This window comes from Accipiter gentilis, chromosome 6 (assembly GCF_929443795.1).
Source record: "Accipiter gentilis chromosome 6, bAccGen1.1, whole genome shotgun sequence".
Lineage (NCBI taxonomy): Eukaryota > Metazoa > Chordata > Aves > Accipitriformes > Accipitridae > Astur > Astur gentilis.
This window is the reverse complement of record NC_064885.1, coordinates 860,292-884,311: the sequence shown is the minus strand read 5'-3', so window position 1 is coordinate 884,311 and position 24,020 is coordinate 860,292. Positions and strand designations below refer to the sequence as shown.

The following is a 24,020-nucleotide window of genomic DNA, read 5'->3' as shown; positions in this document are numbered from 1 at the left end:
AGTCGCTGCAGCAGCCCCGGTGGGGGCAGAGACCCCCTGCTGCTGGTGAGGGCTGCGGGCTGGCAGGCGCGGGCAGCCCTCCGCAGCAGCACTCGGGGCTGCTGGTCCCTTGAGTGGCACCCCCGGCTGCGGTCAGCCCCGACCAGCCAGCACCGCTCTGCCGCACACCCTGAATTTCAGACGGGCGATGGTGATGCTTGGTTACAACACATGACGCACGGTTTGTTCTTTCCCGTTTGCTCACTACTAGATAAAGATAAATGAGCTGGTTTGCTCTATCACCCTGTCCCCTGACAGCTGCTGGCGGTCTCTGCTAAGCTTTCAATTAATATTTCTTCGTTTCTCCCTGCCTTTCCCTTCGTCTCCAGTTTTCGAGGAGGTCTGGATGTCAGCCACGGCCAGACGGGAGCAGAGTCTGTGTACACGGTGTTCAGGGACAGGGAGATAATGTTTCATGTCTCTACAAAGCTGCCTTTTACCGAAGGAGACACACAACAAGTAAGAGAGATGAGCTTCCCCGCACCGAAGCGTCTGAGCCGGGGTGCGCTGGCGCTGCTCTGCCCAGCGCCGCCAGCCGCCGAGCCCCAGCGCCGCGGCATCCTCGGCGGGTGGGCGGCAGCGCGGGCAGCAGCCGGGTGGGCTCCCCGGTGCGCGGCAGCCTGTGTGCCCGGAGCTGGTGTTTGCTCCCGAGGGAGCAGAACCGCCTGGCTTTACCGACCAGATGTTTTCCCTTTCTGCTTAGCTCCAGAGGAAGAGGCACATTGGCAACGACATCGTGGCAATTATCTTCCAAGAAGAGAACACGCCTTTTGTCCCAGACATGATCGCCTCCAACTTCTTGCACGCCTACATTGTCGTGCAGGTGGAAAACCCCGAGGCAGACAACACGACATACAAGGTGAGGGGAATCGCGACTTGCACATGCCCATTTTTGCTTCTGTGTCTCACGCCGAGGTCTGGAGGCAGCTGCCCAGCGGCTGCCCTGCCCGTGTGCTCAGTGATACAGCCAGTATTACACCTGACGGATGTATGTATGTGTGTACTAAACATACATATATACATACACACACACAAGTATATTTATGTATGCACTATCACGTAATGTGTTTACACGCATTTACATATGTGTATAAAATATGTGCATGTATAATAGCATGCTCATTTGTTAAAGACTTTTGATGCTACTCAGTGTTTGAATAAGCCTCCGAACAGCTCATACCCATCTAACACATCGCTCAAGTGTAGGTAGCATAAACCCTCTTACCTCTCTGAGAACCAGAGCCACAAATGAAAACAGAATTCATAGGAAGTAAATGTAAAAAGCATGCATGGTCAACTCTCTCATGAAAGCGGGAGTGATGATGGATGAAGGCTGGGGAGGAGCAGTCTGTCTGGCAGGGCGAGGGCTGTGGGGTGCCCCTTGGCTCTCAGGTGCTGGTGCGTCTTGGCTGGGCTGGGCTGGACTGGGCTGGGCTGGGGAGAGCATCGCCAGCCCCAGGCTGGCCACCCTCCAGGAGAGGGACATCTCTGTGCTGGGGGATGCCCTGCCCTGCTGCACCCACAGCAATAACGTTTCTCTTGGCTCCGCAGGTGTCGGTCACGGCCCGGGAAGATGTCCCCTCCTTCGGGCCGCCCCTTCCGAGCCCGCCAGTATTCCAGAAGGTAAGAGCTGAGATGGGAAGCATGTTCCAAGCCATCAAAAAAATATATGTGTATGCCTGAGATGTTTCCAAGCTCACCTGCTTAGGGAAAACATGACTTCTGGAATTTATATGGATTTATTTTGATTTCTAGTGAGGCCCATGGGGTTTATGGTGGGGCGGGAGGCCGTGCACCATCACACAGCATAACCCGTGCAAGGTGGCAGCTGCGGCTCTGCTGCCGGGGCACCTGTGTCAGTGTCGGGGGGGATGGCCAGCACAGGAGGGTACCCCGAGCCCGTCTGGGGTTTTCCACCAATGCTGCCACATCTGGAGGGGGCTGCAGGGTGCTGTGAGCTCGGTTTTTGGGTCGGTACAGCTCCGGTACCAGAGATATGCAGAGTCTTATGACAGTGGGTGTTTTCCACCGTGGCTCTCTCCCCACCAGAGCCCCGAGTTCCGAGAGTTCCTGCTGACCAAGCTCATCAACGCCGAAAACGCCTGCTGCAAGTCCGACAAGTTTGCGAAGCTGGAGGTAACGTCGCCCACCCGCCCCTGCCCAGCGCCGCGGCAGGCGCGGGGAGGCCGTCGGCATTCCTCCTCGAAGCCGCGTTTCCCTGCGCTGAGCTGGGTCAGCGCTTGCAGGGACGAGTGACCGGAGTGTGCACGTGTCTCAGCTCGCTCGATGGCCGCGGGACCCCATGGGTCGGTGCCGCTGCCCCCCTCCCTCGGCACCCCCGGCTGAGCCCCTTCTCGCTCCCCCAGGACCGGACACGGGCCGCCTTGTTGGACAACCTTCACGACGAGCTCCACGGGCACACGCAGACCATGCTGGGGCTGGGGCCGGAGGAGGACAAGCTGGAGAACGGGGGTCACGGAGGCTTTCTGGAGTCTTTCAAGGTAAAGCCCCGTCCTTTGCCAAAAGCGGAGTTAAAACACACCCGGGGCTGGCAAAGCACATTTTAGTGGAAGGTGCAGATGAGCAGCGTTGGGGGACGAGAGGTGTTCCCTGAGAGCAGCACGGCGGGAGGAGGTGGGAGCTCGCTGCCACCACCACCCACTCAGCCAGTGAATACCCAAGTTGGTCCCAGCGGGAGCAGGCGCAGGCTACGTTGTTGGTCAGTGCCACCATCGGGGTGACCTCTCCAGAGCCCCTGAGCACCTCCTCTCCCACCAGCATGCTCTGGCATTTGCCGTGTCTCCGGAGGGGTCTCGGTCCAGGGCCAGCACCCCAGCGCGAGCTGCGCCCGCAGTCGGGCTTCGCTGCTGCAAGGCAAGTCCTGCTTGTGTGCCCGGGGTGCTGGCTGTCCCCGCTGTGCCCCCCTGGCTGCAGGACGGGGCTCGGGCTGGGGGGGGAGGACGGCAGGGGTGGCTGCCACAGCAAATGGGCAGGAGGTGGTTGTCATCGTGTTAAATGGGAGACACAATGAGAGGTGCTGGGTGCGGAGAGGAGAAATGGTGCTGAGTGTGTGCTGGGAGGGGTTGTTGGGGGTGTAAGGGGAGAGAAGGGAGAGCGGGTTGGGAGAAACGGGGGGAGGAGAAAAAGAAATGAGATAAGATGATGTGGATGAAACTGAGCCACCGTTGGAGGTAGGGACAGTGACCAGCTGGGCGGTGGGGGACGTTCCTCGAAATGGAGGGGCAGCTCTTAAGTCTCAGGGGATGAGCTGTTGTCAGAAGTCTCCGGTGAGGCTCCCCTGCGACAGCGGTGGGAAGGGCTGGCACGTGTAAATCTGGGCTGCGCTCACGGGGGGCTGTTCAATGGAGCCCCCCCAGCCAGGGCACCGCGTCCCTGCCGTGGGTGACGCCTGTGGCCGTGCTTCTGCCCGTGCAGCTCCCCGACGCTTCTCCCCATCCTGCTCCTGGTGTGTCGGCTCTGCCTGGCAGAGGCCGTTTTAGCTGCATCTGCAGCGGGGAGGGGTGCTGGTGGGGGGTGGCCGTCACCGTCCCGGGTGGAGGGGCTGCCTGGGGCTGTATGGAGACAACTCCTGCAATTACCTTATAGGCACAGTTTTCTCTGTAGTACAGAGAAACAGGCGCTGGTAGGAGATGAGTCACCTCATCCTGCACCCAACGGCTCCAGAGGAGGGGTGAGCACCCCCCTAGCCCCCGCTGCGGGAGTGGGTGGAGGCTCAGGTGCGTCCCGTTTAGCTACAAGATACGTCTAGAAATGGAGATGCTGGGCGGTCACGTCGCAGTGTTCGCTTCAGGGTCTGAGGCGTTGGTGTTAAATAATCATTTTTTTGCACGCTTTTTGCGTACGAGAAAGTGGACTTTGCTTTCTTGGCGTTGCAGGGTGTGCCGGGGCAGGCGGTGAGCTCCGCGGTCCGGGCTGGGCTGCGTTTGCCCATCCGCCTCGGGACCGCGCTGCTGGGCTGCCTGCTAGCTTATGTCCTCCACCGCGCGCTGTCAGAGTGAACGGGGGAGAGGAGAGACGGTAAATAAGAGGGCTGGGAGGGGGCGAGACCTGATCCCCACCCTTCCGATTTGACCGGCTGCTCAGAGGAAAGCGGAGCTTGTTTCTGCTGGGCTCTGAGCAGGCGAGAGGGCTGCCTTCGCCTCCCTGCTGCGGGGAGAGAAGCCGCTGGCCAGCCCCTCACCCCGGGAAGGGGTGTCGGGGTGCCCCACAGAGCTCCGTGGCCTCGGCAGCCCCAGGCAGAAACCTTCCTGCCTGCACGGCACGAGCGCCTGCCAGAGCTGCTGGCAGCAAAGCAAGCAACCGGTTACTTTTATCTGCAAGCACTGTCAAATTTTGTATGAATTGCTGACCCTAATAAATCAGGTCTGATGGACTCTTGCTTGGTGTTTGTTACTGCATGGGCAGGAGGGGACAGCGCGGGGCTGTCGGGGTGGCCGTGGTCCCTGGCACGGGCTGGGTCTCGGTGAGAGCTCGGGGCTGCGGCTCCCGCTTACCCTGGTGCAGGTCCGCCTGCAGCTCAGTAACCCCTGGAGCCAGCAGCAAACTGGTGCTTGCGCCCCGTGGATACAGTGCCGGGCATCTCCAGAAATCTCGCCCTTGATGGCTTGTTGCCTCCAATATCTCTTTACCTTGAGCTGGGATTCAAGAGGCTGGAGGAGAGGTAGCCATGGCGCAGTGGATAGCGCAGCAGCAATTCAAAGGGAATAGCTGCGAAGAGAAACTTTCCTTTAATTGGCATGCTGGCATCACAGTCCAGTTTGGGCTCCCGTTACTATGGTGACTGCAATAATTGAAATATGGGTGTAGATTTTTTTTTTTTTAACTTGTGCATTTCACTGCTGCTTTTCGTAGCGTGTGCCAGACTTTCAAAAGATCTCGTGGTTGTATTTGTAAGTGCTTGGGACAACAACTGAGAGAAGACTTTAAAAATAGTTCAGGTCCTGTTTAAGCACCCAGATGAGTGTTCGGATCTGCAGAAGGTCTCTGCCTCCGGTATGCGCAGCTCTGCTTGCAACAGTTTGAGTCAAAACAGGTTACAGCAGTCCTGTTCCCATGCTTGTGCCGCCGATGTCCACGGAGCCTGGCCGTTCGTCCTTTCCTGGGGGACATGGAGAGCTCCGTGGGGGCTGCGAGTCCCATTGTGTCCGTAGCCAGCGCGGCACATCTCTGGGCTCTGCCGCAGAGGTGGGCTGGACTCGGTGCTTCTTCTCTGTGCCCGGGCAAGGTACGCCTGGCCGTGGGCATCCCTCGGTGCGCAGAGCTCCGGTGGTGCTCCAGCTCTCCGGGGCAGCCGGAGGGAACGAGGGCACAAGGCCCGGCACTGGGCATCTCGCTCCCATAAAAAACAGCCTGTGCCAAAACGGACACGGATGTTTCAAGGCAGCCGGGAACAGGCTTTGGTTTGCTGAGTGAGCAAGGTGCCTAAGGCTGTGCGGGAAACGCAGCCCTCAGCCTGGACTGGGAGGAGGCCACAGGCGCTTCGGTCAAGCGGTTGGATTGCAGGAGGGGTTTGGTGCAGCGGCAGTCGTGGTCGCTGGTTTGCTGCATCCAGCAGCGGGGATGCAGCAGGAGAAGCCACGCCAGGCTGCAGCACTGGCACAGGGCACGGTGGGCTCTTGGCTGGAAGCTGCCCCCAGAGTCGGTGATGCGGCTCAGGCAAGGGCAGTCCGGAGGAAAGCGTGTCCAGAGCCTGGGGGATCGTGGCTGATGTGAAGAGTGAAGGAAGGGGGCTGTTTGGTTGGGAGAGATGAAGACCGAAGGGAGCAGGGAGAGTCTGTGGCTGCCATGGGGATGATGCTGGGCAGCTCATCTCCAGGTCTCTTAGAGATGCATGGGCCAAACCAGCAGCAGCAGAGTTCAGGCTAAAAGTATTCTTCAACCATAAGCACCCTGAAGAACAGAAGTACTTTTGTGAAGCGGTCATGAAGCCTCCAGCTCTGGGGATGTTTTGGGGCAGGTTGGAGAGGTCCATCAGCGCACAGAGAGGTGCAGGCAGGGCAGGAGGCTCCGCCTGGGACCCGTCCTCTCCGAGTCCAGTTTGAATCATGGGGCGGGTGTGTGCATCCAGGCACTGGCTTACAAGTCAGCTGTGGTCCCCGTTCCTGCTGAGGGGCTTTCGGAGGTCGGCCAGGCAGAAGGCAGGGCTCCGGGGCTCATGTCTGCCGCTCCTGGTCCTGTAGCTGCAGTCCTTGGCCCTCACACGCAGTGTCAGGGGGGCAGTGGGGGAAAAATCTGATTTTGTGGCTGTGGGGCTCCCCGAGGGGCGGCCCATCCTCCGGCTGTGCGGTGCAATGGCTGCTGCCATTACCTGTCGGATTGTTGTTGGTGTTGGGTTGTTACCTGTTGGATTGTTGGTGTGCGCTGGCTCTCGGGGGGGAGGACCAGGCAGGTTGCTCTCTGATGTGCTTGGGGGAGACCTGGGGCTGGGGAGGGAAGGGGTTTGGGGTCGGTGCCCAGCAGGGTGGTGATGACCTGCTGTCTCCTCCGGCCTCAGAGAGCCATCCGGGTGCGCAGCCACTCCATGGAGACGATGGTGGGCAGCCAGAAGAAGCACCACGGCGGTGGCATCCCGGGCAGCCTCAGCGGGGGCATCGCGCACAACAGCGGCGAGGTGACCAAGACCACCTTCTCGGTGAGCGTGGCCGCGTGCCCTCCGTCCTGTGTCCCTCTGTCCACCCCTCTCTCCCCAGCCTGGCAGGGCACTGCAGTGTCCTGACATAGTCTGGCAGTCCCCTGCCCAGGCAGTGAGTGTAAAGGTGAGAAGACTTGAGCAGAGCATGATTTTAGGAATGCTCAAGTTGGGCTTGTTTTGTGGGAGAACCAAAGATTGGCTTCTGGGGGTTTTCAGCCACAAAGTACAAAGGAGATACAAAAGAAATTCTGGCATTATGTGTTTTCAGGATGCACAGGCTGAGAATTGCAGGCAGCATGGTTCCTCGTAGGATGTTTAGTCTTAGGAGCTTCTAGGAAGGAGCTTTGCTCTCCAACCTGGAGTGTTCTGTGCTTTCAGCCCCCCGTACCAGCGGCTGCTGCCAAGAACCAGTCCAGGAGCCCCATCAAGCGCCGTTCAGGGCTGTTCCCTCGCCTGCACACGGGCTCCGAGAGCCAGGCAGAGAGTAGGACAAGGTGGTAAGTTTGACATCGCCCTTGTTAAAAACCCCTACTGCATGTTAAACATTAGAGAAGTTGTTGGGGAGTGCTGGAGACCTTGCCTGGGGCGCAGCCTCCCCTTTCCACACAAGCCAGCAATGAGAGCTGCTTTTGTCGTGTTTGAGGAATTGTGCCTTGGATCCCTTCCCTCTGTTTTAAGTCGAAGTGGTGGTATCCAGAGAGCATCTGTGACTCTTACAGTTTAGCTTTTGGTGTTGGGGAGTATAATTTGACCATCCTTTTTAAGTCTCTTGTATAACTCATGCGACCTGTCTCTTTATGCCCTCAGTGACAGTGTTTCTGGAGCCCAGAAGACACCAGATTTGGGACATTCTTCCCAAGAAATGAAATCTGAAACCTCGTCCAACCCAAGCTCCCCTGAAATATGCCCCAACAAAGACAGGTGAGCTAGGAAGAGCCCCATCCTCCTCCAGCCAGAGCTCAAGTCACCCTGTAGCTCACAGACCATCAGGAACTTTGTCAAACAAAAGCATCTCCAGGTTTTACTATAAATAAGTTTGATATTAAGGGAGGAAAAAAAAAAGATTCTGGTGATTCATGAGCGCAGCTCCTTTATGGTCTGAAAATAGCCATCTTTAAAAAGAAGAGGAAGAGCAAAGAGCAGTATTTGACAGAAGTTGCCCAAACCCTTATGGCACGGGGAGGTCCGTGGTGCCCATCCCTCCCTGCCACCGGGGAGTCAGCCTGACCCAGGGGTTTCTGCTGGTGGCACCCAGCAGCTGCTTTATCCCATGCTTTTGGAAATGGTGTCTTACAGAAGCACCCCGCTATGTCCATCCCTACGGCAGCAGCTTTGCTCTGGGGGTGCGCAGGAGGATCTGTCCCCGCTGCCGTAGCCCATGGGACACATTTTTCTGAGTGACAAAGCTTTGTGAATGACAGCCACGTGCCCTGTGTTTTGTTTTGCCTCTTTCTAGGCCGTTTATTAAGCTGAAAGAGAACGGGAGGTCGAACATCTCCCGTTCCTCCTCGAGCACCAGCAGCTTCAGCAGCACGGCAGGGGAGAGCGAGACCCTGGAGGAGTACGACAGCGTGGTAGGCACCGAACCCACCCCGCGGCACGCGGGGGCTCGGGACCCTGCGGCTCCGCGTGTCCCTGGGCTTCGGGCTGCCTCCGCACCCTCGGGTGGTCTCTGTGCAGGGGAAGCGCCCCGTGGCCCCCCCCGCCAGGTGCCTTCTCCCCGCTGGCATCGAGGGACTTAATCCCGTCCCTGGGTACGGGGAGGAGGAGGGTTGGGGTGCCCGGTGGGACGCCCCAGCGAGCTTTGGCATGCACTGGGCAGCGCTCGGCACACTGGGGATGGGAGGTCGCTCCGTCAGGCTGAGGTCTCCCACTGACGAGCAGGGCTGTAACGGGGCATCAGCAGGGAGCGGGGAGAAAAGCTGGCTCACAAGTGAAAGCCGTGTCCCAATCTCTCCCTGTGCAGGGAAGCCAGCCGTCTACGGCATCGCCGTTCAAGCAGGACGTGTTTGTCTACAGCGCTTCGCCCGGCAGCGAGAGCCCGAGCGTGGGGGCCACGGCCACCCCCGTGATCATGAGCAGGAGCCCCACAGGTGGGTCACGGGAGGGCTGGGGGGAGGCACCGGCTCTGCCTTCGCTCCTGCAGCCCCTGGGGTCCCAGAGCGGCTGGTCGGGATGGGGTCTGTGGGTCTGGGATGGCAAAGCCCCCTCCCCAGCCTTGCCCGAGCTGCAGGCAGCGGCCGCGCTCGCCCTGGCAGGACAGGCATCCCACGGGATGCGGGGCAACCTCTTGCTTGTCCTGAAATCCCCATCCTGACGAGGCTGTTCTGGAGAGACGGCCCCACGTGCTTTATTTCGGTATTTCCGTGGGGAATTTGTTTCCCTTCTAAATTAGAGAGCAGAGGTGGCTTTTGCTGTGTCTTTGCTTCCTCCCTTCTCCCCTGACAGGCTTGTGCAATAGTCGTGGAAACTCGCTGTCTCCAAGGCCTGAGCCATGACTCACAAATTATTTAATAAACAAGCAGCTTCCCTTGGTCTTGGCTCAATTACCCCTGCTGCTAACTCACTCACCGACTCCATCCGTTTCAGTCAGATGTTTTGCAAAATGAGGTGCAATTCGACAGGGTAAAATTGGCAGAAGTGGCCCTTTGCTGGTGCGTCCTGCGGTGACGGCACTGGTGAGGGCGCAGTGGGGCTGGGGGATGTCTGCAGCACTTGCCCCTCGCCCATGGATCGCCGCAGCTTTGATTTCCTCGTGCAGCAGAGCACCTGCTGTAAGGCACCATGATCCAAATGAAAACGCACATTATGAATTTCGGAGCTGTTTGCGAAACAGCCAGAGAGGCACAAATCCACCCTGAACAGCTCTGTGACTGGGAACAACGCGGGGGAAAAGCTGGGCTGCAGAGTGCAGTCTGGCTGGCATTTTGTACCTCAGCACCCCACAGGTCCTCCTCCTTATTTCATTAGTGATTTTCTGAACTATTCAACCAGCCCCTTTTAATGTTTAAAGTGTTTATTTTGTATTTTTCCTGCCAAGAACATGGAAATCCACCCATACATTATTCGGATCAGTCATTTCTTGTAGCCTTTTCAGTGGCATTTCCAGTAGAAAGACTGTGAAATGTAATTAAGCCTCAATTTGTTCCATCAAAAACATTTAATGTACAGATTTTGCCAAACATTCAGCCAAGATAGACTAAATATTGGTAGCGCTCATGACAGTCTATTGAAGTGCCTGGCTGTCAGGCTGGGCGAGCGGCAGTCAGCACTACAGCTTCAGCAAATATGTTTGTTCACAAATTATTACTTTTCTTCTTTGCTTTTCCCCTCCGTCCTGCAGATATAAAGAACAGAAACTCTCCAAGGTCAAACCTGAAGTTTCGCTTCGACAAGCTCAGCCACGGCAGCTCCAGCACGGTAGGTGCCGGTGGCTCTCGCCAGGCGAGATGCTGCGCGGCCGCATCCTGCCCTGCCGGGTTGCAGGCGTGCGGCGTGGGGGGTCCAGGGTGTGCGGGGGCTGTGGAGCAGGAGGCAGAGCCTGTGAGGGGCAGTCGGTGAGGGAGGGGAAGGGGAAGGGGAAGGGATTTCATGACTTCTTGCGTCTTCATTTGCAACCCAACCCATATTCTGTTCTTTGGTTTAGAGCCACTAGCAGGAAGAAGAAGTCATGAACTTGTAAAAGGTGAGTGTTTGTAATACGGTGTTGTGCAAAATGACTTGTCTCATCTGTGGTCAAGTCTGTATAGCTAACGTTGGCCAACTGCACTGTTTATTATTAAATATGTGATCAGTAATATATCTTAAAGTATCCTAAACGCTTTTGTAAGATGAGGGCAGCACTGAGTGAGAAAAACTGTAGAGGTTGGTGACAGACAGATCTGTGCCCATCCGTGCCGCTGTGTAGCTGCATGTGTTCCTTTCTGGAGTTCTGGAGTAGGTGCTCCCACAGCACTTTTGCCACCGGCTCTCAGGGATGATGGGCCACAGCCCAGTAGGTTTCATTTTTCCCAGTTAGCCTTTATGAAACGCTTGTGCCCATCTCTGCAGGGAGGATGAGGTTTGCTGTGCTTTGCTCTGGGCACTGGGGGTGGAAAAGCAGAGCAGGTGTCCTTACGCCTGCCAAAAACCAGATGGAAGCGGCCAATTTACAAGGTGGATTTTATGGGCAGAGGTGAAGGGAGTGCAGCATGATTAGCCTGGGCTCTCGGTGGCTGGGGGACTTCCCGTGCGGCAGCATGGCTTTTACCTGTGCACAGGGCCACCAGCATGAGTGGGTGCTTTCACACAGGAGGCATTTGCAAGCCATGAGGAATTTATTTACTGGTTTTCTTGCAGGCTGTAGTTCCTGGAGTCCTACGTCATGAAATCAAGGTTTTCATTAGGAAGTTCCTAGCTGAGCAGAAGAGCCCATAAAACTTGAAATGAGAGAAATTTCCCTTTCTGAAAGCAAGGGTCTCAGAAAGCCATGGTTTTCAGCCCATCACTGAGCTTCCTCCTCTCCCGGCCCAGAGGCGGCGAGCGGCTTGTTGTCTCGGGGACGGGCACTGCCGCGGCTTCAGCTCCCTCCCTGGGACTGGTGCTTCATAGCCGTCACTGCAGGAGTGAGAATATTCTCCTTCCACAGTCTCTGACGCTTTTATCCTTTTCCTCTTTGCAGAGAATTTTTGTTTCAACAAAGGGAAAACTCTTCAACATCCCGTGGGAAAATGCACGCCCCGGCCGCGGGCAGCGAGGTGCCCTCACCTCCCGGCTGCCCCTCTGCGCCGGGAAGAAGCTCTCACCTTGCCACGATCTCTGCCCCGACAGGGACCCAGCCACCTTCCCACCGGGTGAACCCCTCGCCAGCAAACGCCCCGCACCCCTGCCTCAGCGCCGCAGGAGGAGACGTGTCTCTGACCGCGTGGCACACGCGTCCCCTCCGCCGTGCCGTGCTGCGTTGCCCCGCGGGTGCCCGTGTGTGCTGCGGCTGATGGGTACCAGGTGGGCACCATCCATCCCCCCCTCCTGGCTCGCCAGCCGGCTCCTCTCGGGCAGAGGGGAAGCAGGATGGACCCCCCGCACACTTCAGGTCCCTCCATGTTTGCAGTTATCAGTGGGGAAACAGAGGTTTTTATGTTTGTTTTTTGGAAAGGCGGGTGGTCAGGGCAAAATTACGTGTTTGCTTGGCCCCAGGGCAGTTCCCTTGCCCCATCGTTTGTCGTCGCTCTCCTCTGTTTGGAGACAACGAGGCAAAATTTCCCCCCACGGTGCTGCCGGGGCGGCTCTTGCCAGCACGGCGGCGGCTGCAGCAGCTCACCAGCTGCCCCCCCCGCTGCCCACCCCTTCCAGCTCGCTACCCACATTGCAAAGTTGTAGGGCAGATGCAGCCTCTTAATCCATACTTGGTTTCTGGCACAAGAGGAGGACGTGCGAACCGGTCCCGGGGGAGCACAGCTGGTGACTGGGGGCAACTCATCCTCTCGGCAGCTTTGGAAATGGTTTATGTGGGCTCCCTGCTTTCTCCCTGCCTGAAACTCTGAGCACAGGCCTGGAAAAGATTAACCAAAGCTAAAGCTGTAGTATATCTAAATACCAGAACTGGTACTCAGAGTGAATTTAGCCGGTGGGCTCTGCTTTACCCTATGGGTTGGATCGCCAGGCAAGCAAATGCTAAAACTCCAGAGATGTGGAAGGCATTAAGCTGCTCCACCCCCTGCAGAATCTGTCCTGCTGCTTTTGAATGTGCTTTTGTTTATTTTGAAAGACAAGGATTAGGAATTCTGCAAGGTGGCTTCCCTGTAACACCCTTTTCCAAAAAATACCTCTCTCAACATGCCAAGAAATCCTTTTGCTCTTCTACGGAACTTCGTCTAAAGTTTACTGAAGTCTGGCCATGAATTTCACATTGCTCTGATTTCCCTTACCAGTTTTCTGAAAGGCACACTGCAATGCTGCAGAGATGCTCCCTCCCCCTTACCAGAATCTGTGACCTTTGCAAAAACCCCCATGAAATAAGGTTCTCAATCTCAAGTGAAAGCAATTCTTTGAATTCATGATTCCTAATGAAAACAGAACTTTGAGTGCCAAAGTTAACTTTACACAGCTGGAGCTCCAAGGGGCACAAAAGGATCTGACAGCCAATTTTAGGAGGGGCATGCAGAATTGCACGCCTGGAAGCAGCCCTGGGCAGCCGCCGTGGCTGCGGCTGCTCCCAGGAGGATGCACCTCTCTCTGGGGGCAAGTGCTTGTAGAAGCAAACCATCACCTCCCCTGCGCCCTGTCCCCTCCCCTGGACCAGAGAAAAGCCAGCCGAGCTCTGCTAACCGAGGCTCTGCGTGGTACTGTCTGACAACCTTACTGTTCGGTTTGTATCGGTGCTCCCACTTGTGCATGTAATTTCTCCTTTTGAAAAGAAAAGGCTGTAGCCCTAGTGGGAGAAATCAGATGAAAGGAGGAAAATGCATTGTGGGAAAGGCGGAGAACAGTTTCACAGGCACTAAGTGCACTGTGTAGGACTAGTAAATACCAATAACCACCGGTGGGGACACTCCCTCCTGCTTTCAGTGAGTTGCATTGAAATAGAGTTTGAATCTTGAGGTTTTCTTTGAAAGAGGAAAAGCACAGTGTGCTTGGCCTGGTCTGTAGCTAGCTCTAGGTGTCTCAGGTTCCACATATTTTGCTCTTCAGCACTTCTGTCTGATGATGCTTTGGTAGCACTTTCAAACCCACCCCGAGTTCTTCCCTTTAGAAGCTTTTGGTCTGGTTTTCTTATGCTGCGCAGTGAAATACTGACTGGTGCAACGACTTGCTTTGAGGGTGTGTTCTTGGTTTTTGCTTTTTTTTCCCTGAGAAGTTGCTTGATTCTGTAGATGTTGTTATTCGCATGGGTGATGATCTCTGTGAGATCTTTCAGCAGCAGATGCAGTGGCTACTATCAGCTGAGGTTTTCATTTTTCGTTGTTGTTGTTGTTTTTTTTTACTTGAAACTGTGACTTTCCTTTTTTGACCTAGGTTGATTTGTAGAATTATTTGAATGGGGTTAACAGGCAGGCGGGACAGTGTGAAGCTTTAGGGAGAGAGACGCAGTGCGTTGGGCTTGCCTTTCCCTGCGCCAGCCTGCTGGAACAGCAGCGGGGCCCAGAGCCGAGGTCTGGCACAAGGTTTGCCAGCAGCTCCTGCGTGCTCTGGGACATTTTCAACAGCACTCCTCCAGGCTGGTTGTAAAAACCTACTACAACATCCTTAATGGCAACTGGGCTTTTAAAGCTCCTGTCCTAGCCAAGCTCTAGCGTGGCTTCTGCCTCCCCGCACTGCCTTGCAGCTGTGTGTGCGTGGCGTGCTCCTTTCAGCCCCTGAGTTGTCCCGAACTGTCCCGTAGCGGTGCTGGGGACTGACCAGCAGTTGTGTTAAACCTCGGAGGCACTTCCAGCAGTGGGTAAAGGTGTTTCTGTATATATATTGCAAAATGTTTTGTGCTTGTAAGTGACACACACACACACACATATATATACACATACAGAAAAGTGATTTTTTTTAATTTATGTATGTATATATATATAAAAGAAAGGATCCTTAACTGACACTAAAATTATTGGGCAGTGCGTTTTCCCTTCTGATCCCCACCGTTTCCATGCACATAACTTCTCCCAGACTCGGAAGTGACTTTGCAGAGGGAGCAGAAGGGGCTCAGAAATGGGGCTGGGGGAGGATCGGGGGAGCCCCCGGCTGCGTGGGGAGGTCTCTCCTGTCACGGGGGGCTGCTCCCCTTCTTGCCGGGATTTCGGTCGCCCCGCTTGCTCCCACTGCACCCTGGCTGCCGCTTGGCTGGGACCAGTTCGTGAGCTGGGTGAGAGGCAGAGGCAGGTGAGGTCCAGGTCCACCTCCCCAGCGCCGGAGCTGCAGGCTCCGAGCCCTGGCAGCGCAGCGGGGAGGGAATCCTGCTCCCCTCCGCCAGCGTCTCCTGCATTAGCCCTGGGGACTGGTTTGCAGCTGCGGAGAGCTGGCAGCCAGCTGCTGCTCCGTCTGGGCTTTTATTCAGGAAAGCACTTAGCACGTACTTGCATCCTCTTGAAATCCCACAAAGTCAAGCACAGGATTACACTTAAGCACAACATCAAAGTGCTTTTTTTCTGGGCGAAAAGGGGGGATCCTAAGCACAAACTCAGTTTCTTTCCAGAGTTTTGAGGGTCTTCAGGAACGGCAGGTGAAGGGGCCAGGATATGTCGCTGGCATGAACGGGCTTGTTAACCTGGGCTGAGGTTTCTCGGCTGTCTTCGGCTTGACTGCAAGAGGTGCTTAGCGCTGATAACTGCTTTTAAGACCAGCGCCTGGTCAGAGCTCAGCACCTCTGCAGATCATACCTTGCACTCACGTTGCTTTGCTGATGTTCCAGCTTCTGTCCCACTAGAGCTGGCAAAGAGTCTGTCATTCCCCAGTCCTAGAGCATGCTTTCATTATGTTTTAATGAATGTAGCACTGCGTATATCCTGCAAAGGGAAATGCTGAATTTATATCATTAGAATGTGAAGAGAGTTTATAGAGTGAAAATAAATCTTGAAGAAATGTATCTGACAAAGTTTATTTTTTATGTAGAGAGGCGGTGCTTTGTAGTTCCTGGTGGCCTATGTCTGTTGTAAATAATGTACATTTAATTTATTGCTATGGTAGCAGATTGTATTTGTTATGTATAAAACTAAAGGTTCACAAATGTATATTTTGTTGCTTAACTGTGTCTTTGCAAAATTCACAATAAATAACATATTTTGTGTCCATATGTGTACTACGTTGTGTATATCCATAAAGTGAGTGAGCTCTGTGGGAACAATGATCTTCTTTACATCCGTGTAAAAACCATGCAACGGCATAGACCGGGGCTGAGCTGTTACTGGTGTGAATCTGAGTGAGTTCACATAAAATCACAAACTGAAGTAGAGGAGTGTCAGAGTGCAAAAATTGGGACGTCTCTGCTGATGCTCGTAACGCTAGGACCGGATTAACAGAGGAGGACCCAGCTTCTCTTTACAAATGCATAGCAATTTTAATCAAGTGAACTGTTCTGTTTGAACTGGAATTAGTACCCCATAAAGCTCAATATAAACCGGTCCCTCAATATAAACCAGTCCCTGTCAGCAGCCAGCCCACATGTGGTAAAGAAAATAAACAGGCAGCAATTCAGTTTGTCTAAACCAGCTTAGCTTACCTTGGATCATCAGTCTCCGACATCTTGGCTGCCTTTGGATGTCCTCTGTGAGCTAACAATGAAATTGGATTTTCTTTCTCCAGCTCCTCAGGCTCCTTTCAAATCCCCCTAATTTCCCAGTTCTCTTCCTCTCAGGACACTAAGAAAAAAGCTGTTATTGTTTGGAGGCGGCGTGTCTGGTACATTTTCTCCATGGCTCAGGCTGAATGAAGCACAAAGCTATGAGCCAGCGTTAGTTTTTTAACATTTTTCTGACGAGGGGAATGAACCCATTAATTTGTACCTGTGAGAATAAAATACTTGTTTCTGCCAGGAAAAAAATTCCATCACGAGGAGCATTTTGTTTCCCCTCCGTCGTGCAGCAGCCCGGCTTGGGTGCCTGATGCCCGCAGACCTTGTGGCAACCCCAGCTCGACACCGCAGGGGATGCGCCGGCAGGACAGGTCGCAGCTGCAGCTGTGGGCTGTGGGTGCCCAGGGAGGGCTGAGACGGGGTCCCGGGTGGGTGCTGGCTGCAGCGGCGGAGGGGATGCGCTGGGGTTGCGGCTGCTCTCGCCCAGGCGCAGCAAAGCCAAGGAAAAGGGCTGGAAAGGGGCTTGGGCAGTGCTTGAGCTGCTGCCAGTGCTCAGGGGACGTCACCCCAGTCTCCTTTAAACTGGGGACCCAGGACTTTGCTCTGGGTTGCATGCTTCTGCCTAGAGCAAAGTGTGAACTATGGGGACGTGTTTGTCAGAGCAAAGCGTGAGCTACAGGGACACGTTCGTCAGAGCCACTGGCTTCCACCAGGGATGGCAGATGAAGAATAAAACAAAACCCCCAAAAGTTCCATTTATCTTTATTGGTGTAGAAATCATTCTCTGTTACCAAACCCAAATTCTCCCTTTGTCCATGATGAACCAGCACGGAATCTGTGTGTCACCATATCCCTTCTCTGGCTAAAACACTTTAAAGTGAGGCCAGCCCAAGATGAAGCCACCTCTTTCCTCTGGCTGTGGTCACGTTCCAGTTTGCTGAGGTGAACAGCAAAACTGACTGCAACAGCGGCGAGCGCTTTACAGAGGGCTGGGAACAGGCAGCGCACCAGTCCTGCTATGTGCACACATAGCTAGTGACTGATCGTTATTGGAATTTGGCAGGCAAGTTGTGGGGTTTTTGTCAATGTGCTGGAGATGTTTCTCCTCTCTTGAGTTTTTCACTCATACTTTTTTTTTGGATTGTTGCAATGAATCAGGATAAACATATTTGTCTTTTTATGGCTTTTTCATTAGTGAAGTGCCAGACTTGCCTGCATAAAGAGGGAGAAGAAAAGACTTTGGGTGAGCCATCACAGGTGGCCTGGACCAGCCACACCAACCGTGGAGAAAGAGCTCTTCACCTTTAGAGCAGACAGCCCAGAGGTACAGGAGAGCTCTGTGCCCCCCCGCTACCGTCTTCCACACCGCAATCAGGAGAGGAGTCAAGCCTACCCTGACACTGAGCAACCTTTGACGCTTTCCACATGTCAGACAGGGATATGAGTTCTCTCCTCTCACTCTTAGCCTATTTTTGGCCAAGGATGACAGGCCGTGCCTAGCACAAAGAGGGCTTTTGCTGGCTACTGCAACAGACACTGCTCTTGGGATATGCTGACAGCTTTATGTGCTCAAGCCAGGGGCAATAATTACCAAAGGAAAAGAAGTTTCAGAAGAAGAAAAGACTGAACAAGAATGGATGGCGTAGGGATGTGGATCAAGTGCTCACCTCGCCCTGCAATGCACGATACTGAATGCTGTCTCAGTTTTGCTGCCTTCTCTTCCCTGTTGTACATGTCTATCACATCTGAGAGCCCCCGTCCTACCGCCGTGGTAACCACAGACTCCGGAAAAAATGTTGTCCCAATTGTCCTCCTCCTCCCATTTGCTCTGGGATGCCTTGCAGGAGTGTCATAGCTCTGGCAGGGTGTGGAGGCACCGATGACGTGCAGCCCTTGGAGGCTCCGTAGCGTGGTTCCCGCAGGCAGCGGGCTGCCCACCTCCGGCTGCCCTTGCTTCTTGCTGGGCTGCACTGGCCGACTCACACCGCCTCCGCAGTTCCCCAGCAGGCAGTGGCCTTCAGGCTGTTATTTTCCACCCTCCTTTCCAGATTTGGCACTCAACATGTTTTGTGTGCTCTTTAGAGGAGCTCTGCTCCTTACCTGGCTGGCACTGGAGGTCCCGTCTCTAGTAAGGTTTGGGCTGGAGGGTAAACCAGCAATGAATTAGCGAAGCGTAAAATGGGAAGCACCAAATCTATTTCAGGTAGAAAATGGAAATCAGAAAACACACCTACCTTAGCAGTGCTCCGCACTAGGGCAGGGAAAAAGGAAAAAAAAGTGATTATGACTAAAAGAAGACAGAGCACGGCTTCCACCTCCCGGTACTGGTAACCCAGTTTGGTGACAGGGGTCCTGGGGAGAGCCTCGGCCACCCACCCGCCGTGGGGATGGCTGGCAGAGCAGTGCTGCCACCAGCAGACCCCTTCCCTCCCCACAGCCCAGATTTGGTAGCCTGGAGGTTATTTTACGTTTGTGGTGGTAGCAAAGGGTACCTGCGAGGCACGCGGCGAGGCTGGAGGAGGAGCAGCAGCCAGGCCCTGGAGGTAGCTTCTGCCCATGAGCAAAAGAAAGAAGAACAGCAGAGACACAACGGCTGCGGTGTCTGACCCCAGCCACGCCGCCTGACCCCAGCCACGCTGCCATCGCACGCAGGGGACGGGGACGTGGATGGGACCAGCAGCTCGTACAGGTCGACTGCAGGGGATGAGGGTGAGAACAAGCACCAGCGAGCAGGCGGTGATCCTGCAACCGCAATCAGGCTGCAGCACATTTTATTGGAGTTCACTGATCCCGCTGAATTAAAGGCCAAATTTAGATTTACCTCAAATAGCTTGGCTTGGCACTGCTATTTGGTCTGAAATGCTGTCCTCACTCAATCCTCTCTGCAAAGATTATCTCCTATCTTGCCCAAGACAAAAACCCCCTCACATTTCAAACTTGCTTTGTTAAGAGAGTTCTCTATGTTTTGCTAAGGGCATCTGGCAGATGCTTCAAAACAGACTCAGCTCTTTCTTATGAAGAAGACTGTTAATTTTGGGCCAGAACTGGCCAGTAACTGACTTTCCTAATAAATGGACATTTTTGCAAAAACAAGTGGTCTACCGCATTTATTTAGTTTTGAATCAAGGAGTCAATTTTGTTGTTTTTCATTAAGATGGCAGAAGTCTGATGAAAAAAGAATATTTGTTGGATTTTTTTTTTTTTTTTTTTTTTGAGAAGAGCACTGGAAGTGAAGAGTGAGAAAGGGGAAAGATCAGTGGGAAGTTCCCCCCCAGCAATCCCATGGGGTCAAGGGTGCAGGGGACAATGTCCCCAGGTGAGCGGTGTACCTCTCACCTCCACGGTCACGCTTCTTCTGATGGGGGACTGCAAGCTGGGGTGGTCTACCCAGCACGTGTACTTATGGCCGCCGTCCTTCAGGGACGCTGTGAGCAGGAAGCACCTGGAGGAGCTGTAGGTGCCATTGCTGCTCTGCTGGTCAGCACTCGAGAGAACGTTCTTCATGACATCGGGGACCTTCCAAGTGTCCTTTGGCTCCTGGAGCCACTGAGCCCGGGTGTTGTGTGGGTAGTGGTGCCTGATGTTGCAGACCAGCTTGTGCTGCTCTCCTTCCACCAGTGACAGAGAGGTGATGTTAACGGTCACTGTGGGGTTTTCTGGTGAGTGAAAATTTATTACACTGCTAAGTCTCTCAACTCATAAATTCTGTTTCCATCATTAAACAAAACCAAACGCAGTTTTATGTGCTATGCGTCTGAGCACTTCCCATTGGTCTTAAAAAAGAAATCCCAAGCCCGTGCTATTACCTTCTATTTGCAGCTGGATTGACTGTTCCCCAGCGAGAGAAGCCACTGACGCCAAGCACGAGCAGGTTCCTTCCTCTTTCACCTCCTCATCTCTGAGCACCAGAGAAGCGTTTCCCTTCGGGATTTCCTCCAGGACCATCTCAGCCCGGCGAGCCACGCGTTCCACCTGCTCGCTGGATCCACTGTAAGCGAACGGGCGGGTTTTGTGCCTCCCTTTTTCTGGTGCAATACCCACTGGGTGGGCACAGCTGCCTGGTGGTCTGTGGAGAAGGCAGAGCCCAACCAGCCCTCCGTGGCCAGGGCCGAGCACTGTGCGTGGTGGGAGAGGCAGTGGTGAGGGGCTGGGACCGGGCAGTGGTGGCATCACTGGGGGGCTCTGTGTGTGTGGGGGGGAGCAGCGGGCACCAGCCGCCATCTAAGTGCCCCGGGCTGCACTGCAGAGCCTGAGCAGGGTTGGGGGCTTGGGGGGCCAGTTCCCAACCCACCCGTGACTTAGTCCCTGGGGCAAGGCTTTAGCCTGGCTCACGGCTTGCAGGCCACCGGACCTTCCCGTTTTGTGCACAGCCACGGGACGTGACAAGCCAGGATGCGGGATGCCCCCCGAGTCAGGAAGGGCACGGTCCAACACTGCCCAAGCAGCACTTCTGTAACTCGCTTTTCTTCTGTCCCTGAGCCATGCTATATTTTGTTCTCAACTCATTTTTACGTGACAGGGCAGCAGATGTAATAACCTCTCCGTAACTCTTACTGCAATAGAAGGTTTAATGAACCAGCATTTCTTTCCCACCACACTGGCTGTTGCTTTGGAAATCATCGCAAACCTAAAAGCTGTGAGAGAATATGCACAGGAACCTACATGTGGCCTCAATGCTGGAAGTGCTAAAGAGCGTCCCAAGACGTTGGGTGGCAAATTGAAGTCAGCTGAGTGGCCCAATTAACCTGCTGGGGCTATTATAAAAGGCAGCTGGGTGGCAGTAGCAATGTTAGGTAGGCTGCTTGCAAGAGGGTGCTGGGAAGAGCTCTCCCTGTCTTGGCTTCCAGGCTGAGTTTCTGCCACATTTTCTCTGCTTGGATGTAGTGAGGCTCTATGGTCTCAGTAGAGTGCTCCTGATATGGTAAATAATCCATTTAATTTTTTTTATTTTTTTTTTTAAATGAGGGATAGAGAAAAGGCTGGTGTGGGTGAATCTGAGAAGCTTGGTGTGTAGGCATGGGGCTTGTACGTGCCAGCCATGGGTTCTGCAGCTCCCTGCAGTGATGGATGGTGCTGAGTGCTACCGCTGGCTGTTGGTGCTGGCAGCTGCCCGCTCCTGCGTCACTGACCCTGCCAGGGTCCTGCTGGGGAGGCTGCATGGGCATGGGGCTGTGAGCCCCTTGCTGCAGTGGCCCAGCCACCATGTCATGGGCTGCTTGTCCTCAGAGCCTTCCTGCTATTTTTAAGCATTGCAGCTGTGTATCTCTTGATCAGATAACAGCAGGTCGTGGGGGTGGGGGGTTAAGCAACACAAGTTTGTGGTTTGGAGATGGGAACTAGAGCCTTGCATTCTTGTTCTGACCCTGACTTACAACCATTTTGCACATGACAGCTGACCAACCTCTTTCAGTTTCTTCACCCGAAACTTCTCCCTAGCTGTAAAAGGGCAGCTCAAGCTGCAGAGCTTGCTTTCTGTGCAAACACCATGAGAGTGCTCCATCTGCTGAACAACTAAGATAAGGCTTAATGGGTAAGGTTATGTTAAAGCTTTGGCGATTTAAGCTAGGACTTTTAGTGATGATGGTATGGAAGTATATAAATAGAAAACAATTATGCTTTTGAGAAGCTGTTTTGAAGTTACTAGCTTCTGCAATGTATGCATAATCCTCAACACAAGGGAGAACATATGCTTTTTAATAAAAGCAGTTTGTCTTACAGTATGTTAAGAAGTTAGCTTAAGCTATTGGTAAACTCAGGAGGCTTTTAAAAACAGACTGAGGTGCATCATCACAGAAGGCCAGAAGCTAAGTATTGGGAAGTGACATGATGGTGACAACTGTTGCAATGTGTAAGACCATAGTATGAATTTGTAACACCCCAGTGTAGATAGGAAGGAAAGGGCAGGTTTTCTCCACATAATCCTTCTGAAAAGGTCTCAGGTTTGGGGTACAGTTGAAATACAGCAGGGGTAGCTCTTCACCAATTAACTTCTGGGACTGCAGCTGCAATGCCCTGGCCAACTGCATTTCCCTTCAGTACTTTGAGTGTATGAAAGTCTCCAGGGGAATGTTACTTTTTCTGTTACCTGAAATGTCTGATCGCTCTGCAATGCCTGGGAAAAGCTGTCTGGGATTTGGGTTCTCTTTCTTTCTGGTCTTGCACGAGGAAGGCTGTAGTTGAGTATTTTCTAGCTCTGTGTTTTACGGTGCACGTAAACCAGCAGTCTGAACTGCTGGCTCTGATTTTTCCTAGGCCAGATGATCTGAGTGTCTGCTGTAAAGTAAGGGCTGATCCTACAGTCAAGCTTGTTGACATCCTCAATTGCAAACTGAAGAATATCTGCTGAGGACTCTAAGAAAAAAGCATGCATGGACTTGTTTTGATGCCAGCCCATCTAAATGTGCAGCAAACCCAGCCCACATCTATGCGCAGGTGTTCACGTGGTCCTGCCCAGCCTTGCTCTGCACTGCAAGTGGTCTGTCTCACTGTACCAGCCCCCAAAGAGCCAGCTCTTCCATGAATTAACTCTGTCCCTTCTCTTTCACTCCTGCACAGTGCAGCATCCCACTGACTGAACTGCAGAGGGTCTGGGGACTTACCTGGAAGGAGGAGATGCCTGACTCCTGTTTTATTCAGTGTGTAGGAGGGGACAAGCTGTGTGTGTCACCCAAAATCAGACTCTCACAATGTGATGTTCTTAAGTCCAAGGACAAGTCCTCACAGGAATGTGAAATTGAGCCAGGCACTGAGGTTTGAAATGCTGATTTATTTTTTTATCTTTAGTACCCAAACCACAGTGAATCTAAGGGCAAAAATACCCCAAGAGGCAATGAATCTTCCAGAGCATCACTGAATTTTTGACACTGTGGATGCAACTAGCATCACCTCAGGTGGGACATCAAAACAGAGATCACCCTAGTCCTTGCAAAATGGAGTAGAGGGGCACCTTTGCTGTTCCTCAACACTGCAACTGCTAGCAGTGGTGGGCATCCCGTGGATGCCAGGTAAAAGATCTGTTGCCCCTCTTGCAGGATGCTGTCTGACTTCTCACCTTGATGAGGAGCAAGACTTGCTCTTGTGACTTCAGCAAATAACTCGCCTTGTAGGATAAATGAGGAGATATTGTCTGCAGGAAGGTGTTCTGGCTGAGACCTTTGACTGTTTTTTTATCCAGTTCTGCTCAGCAGGAGTCTGACATTCAGCCTGATGATCTCAATCTTTTTTGTCAGGGGAATGATCTTGCTCATCTCAAACACCCAGAGAAGTTGCCTGCTTCTGAAACTTGGGCCTGCTGTAGTGATTCCATTTGGGTTCCTCATGAGTCCTGAAAGACATGGCCAAGTATACACAACCTATTTTAAAAATGTCACACTTGATCTTAAAAAATAGTAACAAACCTGAGCTTACTGATAGTAGAAAAATTGTGTAGTCAGTACCCTACATGTGTAATGAATCCATTTAGCTTGCAGCAGACTGGTTATGTCGGGGAACACTTTTTTAAAATTTAAACTTAATGAAAGGAAGGTATTTGGGTATTAAAATATAATGTTTTAATGACCGTTATTTTAAAATAAAGTTAGTTCCAACAGTTGAAAGGGAAGAATAATGAAATGAGAACAATGCAGGAAAACCTGCTGAAAGAGTGAAGTGTTTTTATCTCTGTTGAGGTCTCCAGAAGCCTGGGTGCTCTCTGAAGGAGCTGCACAGGCAGCAATGCTCTGCCCTTTAAAACTGCTGTTCCCAGAGGCTCAGGGAGCACTAACTGTGGGGAAGTCCAGCCCAGCCATACGCCTGGCTGTGCAGGCTGGTGGCAAGTGTTAGATGGGGAACCTGCTGGAGTGAGAAACCTTACTGTTGTGGCGGGGGGGGGGGGGGCTGTCACATTAGCTGGGGCATACAGGAGAGAAGGTGAAGTTTTACCAAAGTGAAACAAAAGTCTCAGAAGATGTGCCCATCTTGTGTGTGAACTGAGCAATGATCGTGTGCAGGATGTCTCCATCTCTGCCCACAAACACCATGTGCTGAGGTAAAGGCGGCTGCCCTGCAAAACGCACCAGCTCTCTGTAATACACTCCT

At 53.5% G+C, this 24,020-nt stretch overlaps 2 protein-coding genes across 13 annotated transcripts in view; one reads left to right on the top strand and one right to left on the bottom strand.

Moving 5' to 3' along the window:
* RAP1GAP2 (RAP1 GTPase activating protein 2) overlaps positions 1 to 15,444 on the top strand; it is an 81,668-nt gene extending 66,224 nt beyond the window's left edge. For 10 of the 12 annotated variants that reach the window (XM_049801837.1, XM_049801838.1, XM_049801835.1 and 7 more), the window contains 13 exons: positions 369 to 498; positions 743 to 898; positions 1,591 to 1,662; positions 2,089 to 2,175; positions 2,406 to 2,540; positions 6,554 to 6,691; positions 7,070 to 7,188; positions 7,499 to 7,612; positions 8,148 to 8,265; positions 8,658 to 8,784; positions 10,032 to 10,111; positions 10,338 to 10,376; positions 11,352 to 15,444. In XM_049801837.1, coding sequence (XP_049657794.1) covers positions 369 to 498; positions 743 to 898; positions 1,591 to 1,662; positions 2,089 to 2,175; positions 2,406 to 2,540; positions 6,554 to 6,691; positions 7,070 to 7,188; positions 7,499 to 7,612; positions 8,148 to 8,265; positions 8,658 to 8,784; positions 10,032 to 10,111; positions 10,338 to 10,346 — 1,285 coding nt within the window. In that variant the 3' untranslated portion in view covers positions 10,347 to 10,376; positions 11,352 to 15,444. The remainder of the gene's footprint in view (positions 1 to 368; positions 499 to 742; positions 899 to 1,590; positions 1,663 to 2,088; positions 2,176 to 2,405; positions 2,541 to 6,553; positions 6,692 to 7,069; positions 7,189 to 7,498; positions 7,613 to 8,147; positions 8,266 to 8,657; positions 8,785 to 10,031; positions 10,112 to 10,337; positions 10,377 to 11,351) is intronic. The other 2 variants (XM_049801836.1, XM_049801840.1) reach the window with 1 other exon arrangement.
* A 2,735-nt stretch (positions 15,445 to 18,179) lies between these two features.
* On the bottom strand, positions 18,180 to 23,263 carry LOC126039337 (uncharacterized). Its single transcript, XM_049802381.1, is given in 9 exon segments — positions 18,180 to 18,195; positions 18,437 to 18,494; positions 19,274 to 19,600; positions 19,751 to 19,970; positions 19,973 to 20,059; positions 21,346 to 21,466; positions 22,030 to 22,194; positions 22,196 to 22,295; positions 23,044 to 23,263. Coding segments are annotated over 9 exon segments (1,314 nt in total).
* Between the last annotated feature and the right edge of the window lie 757 nt (positions 23,264 to 24,020).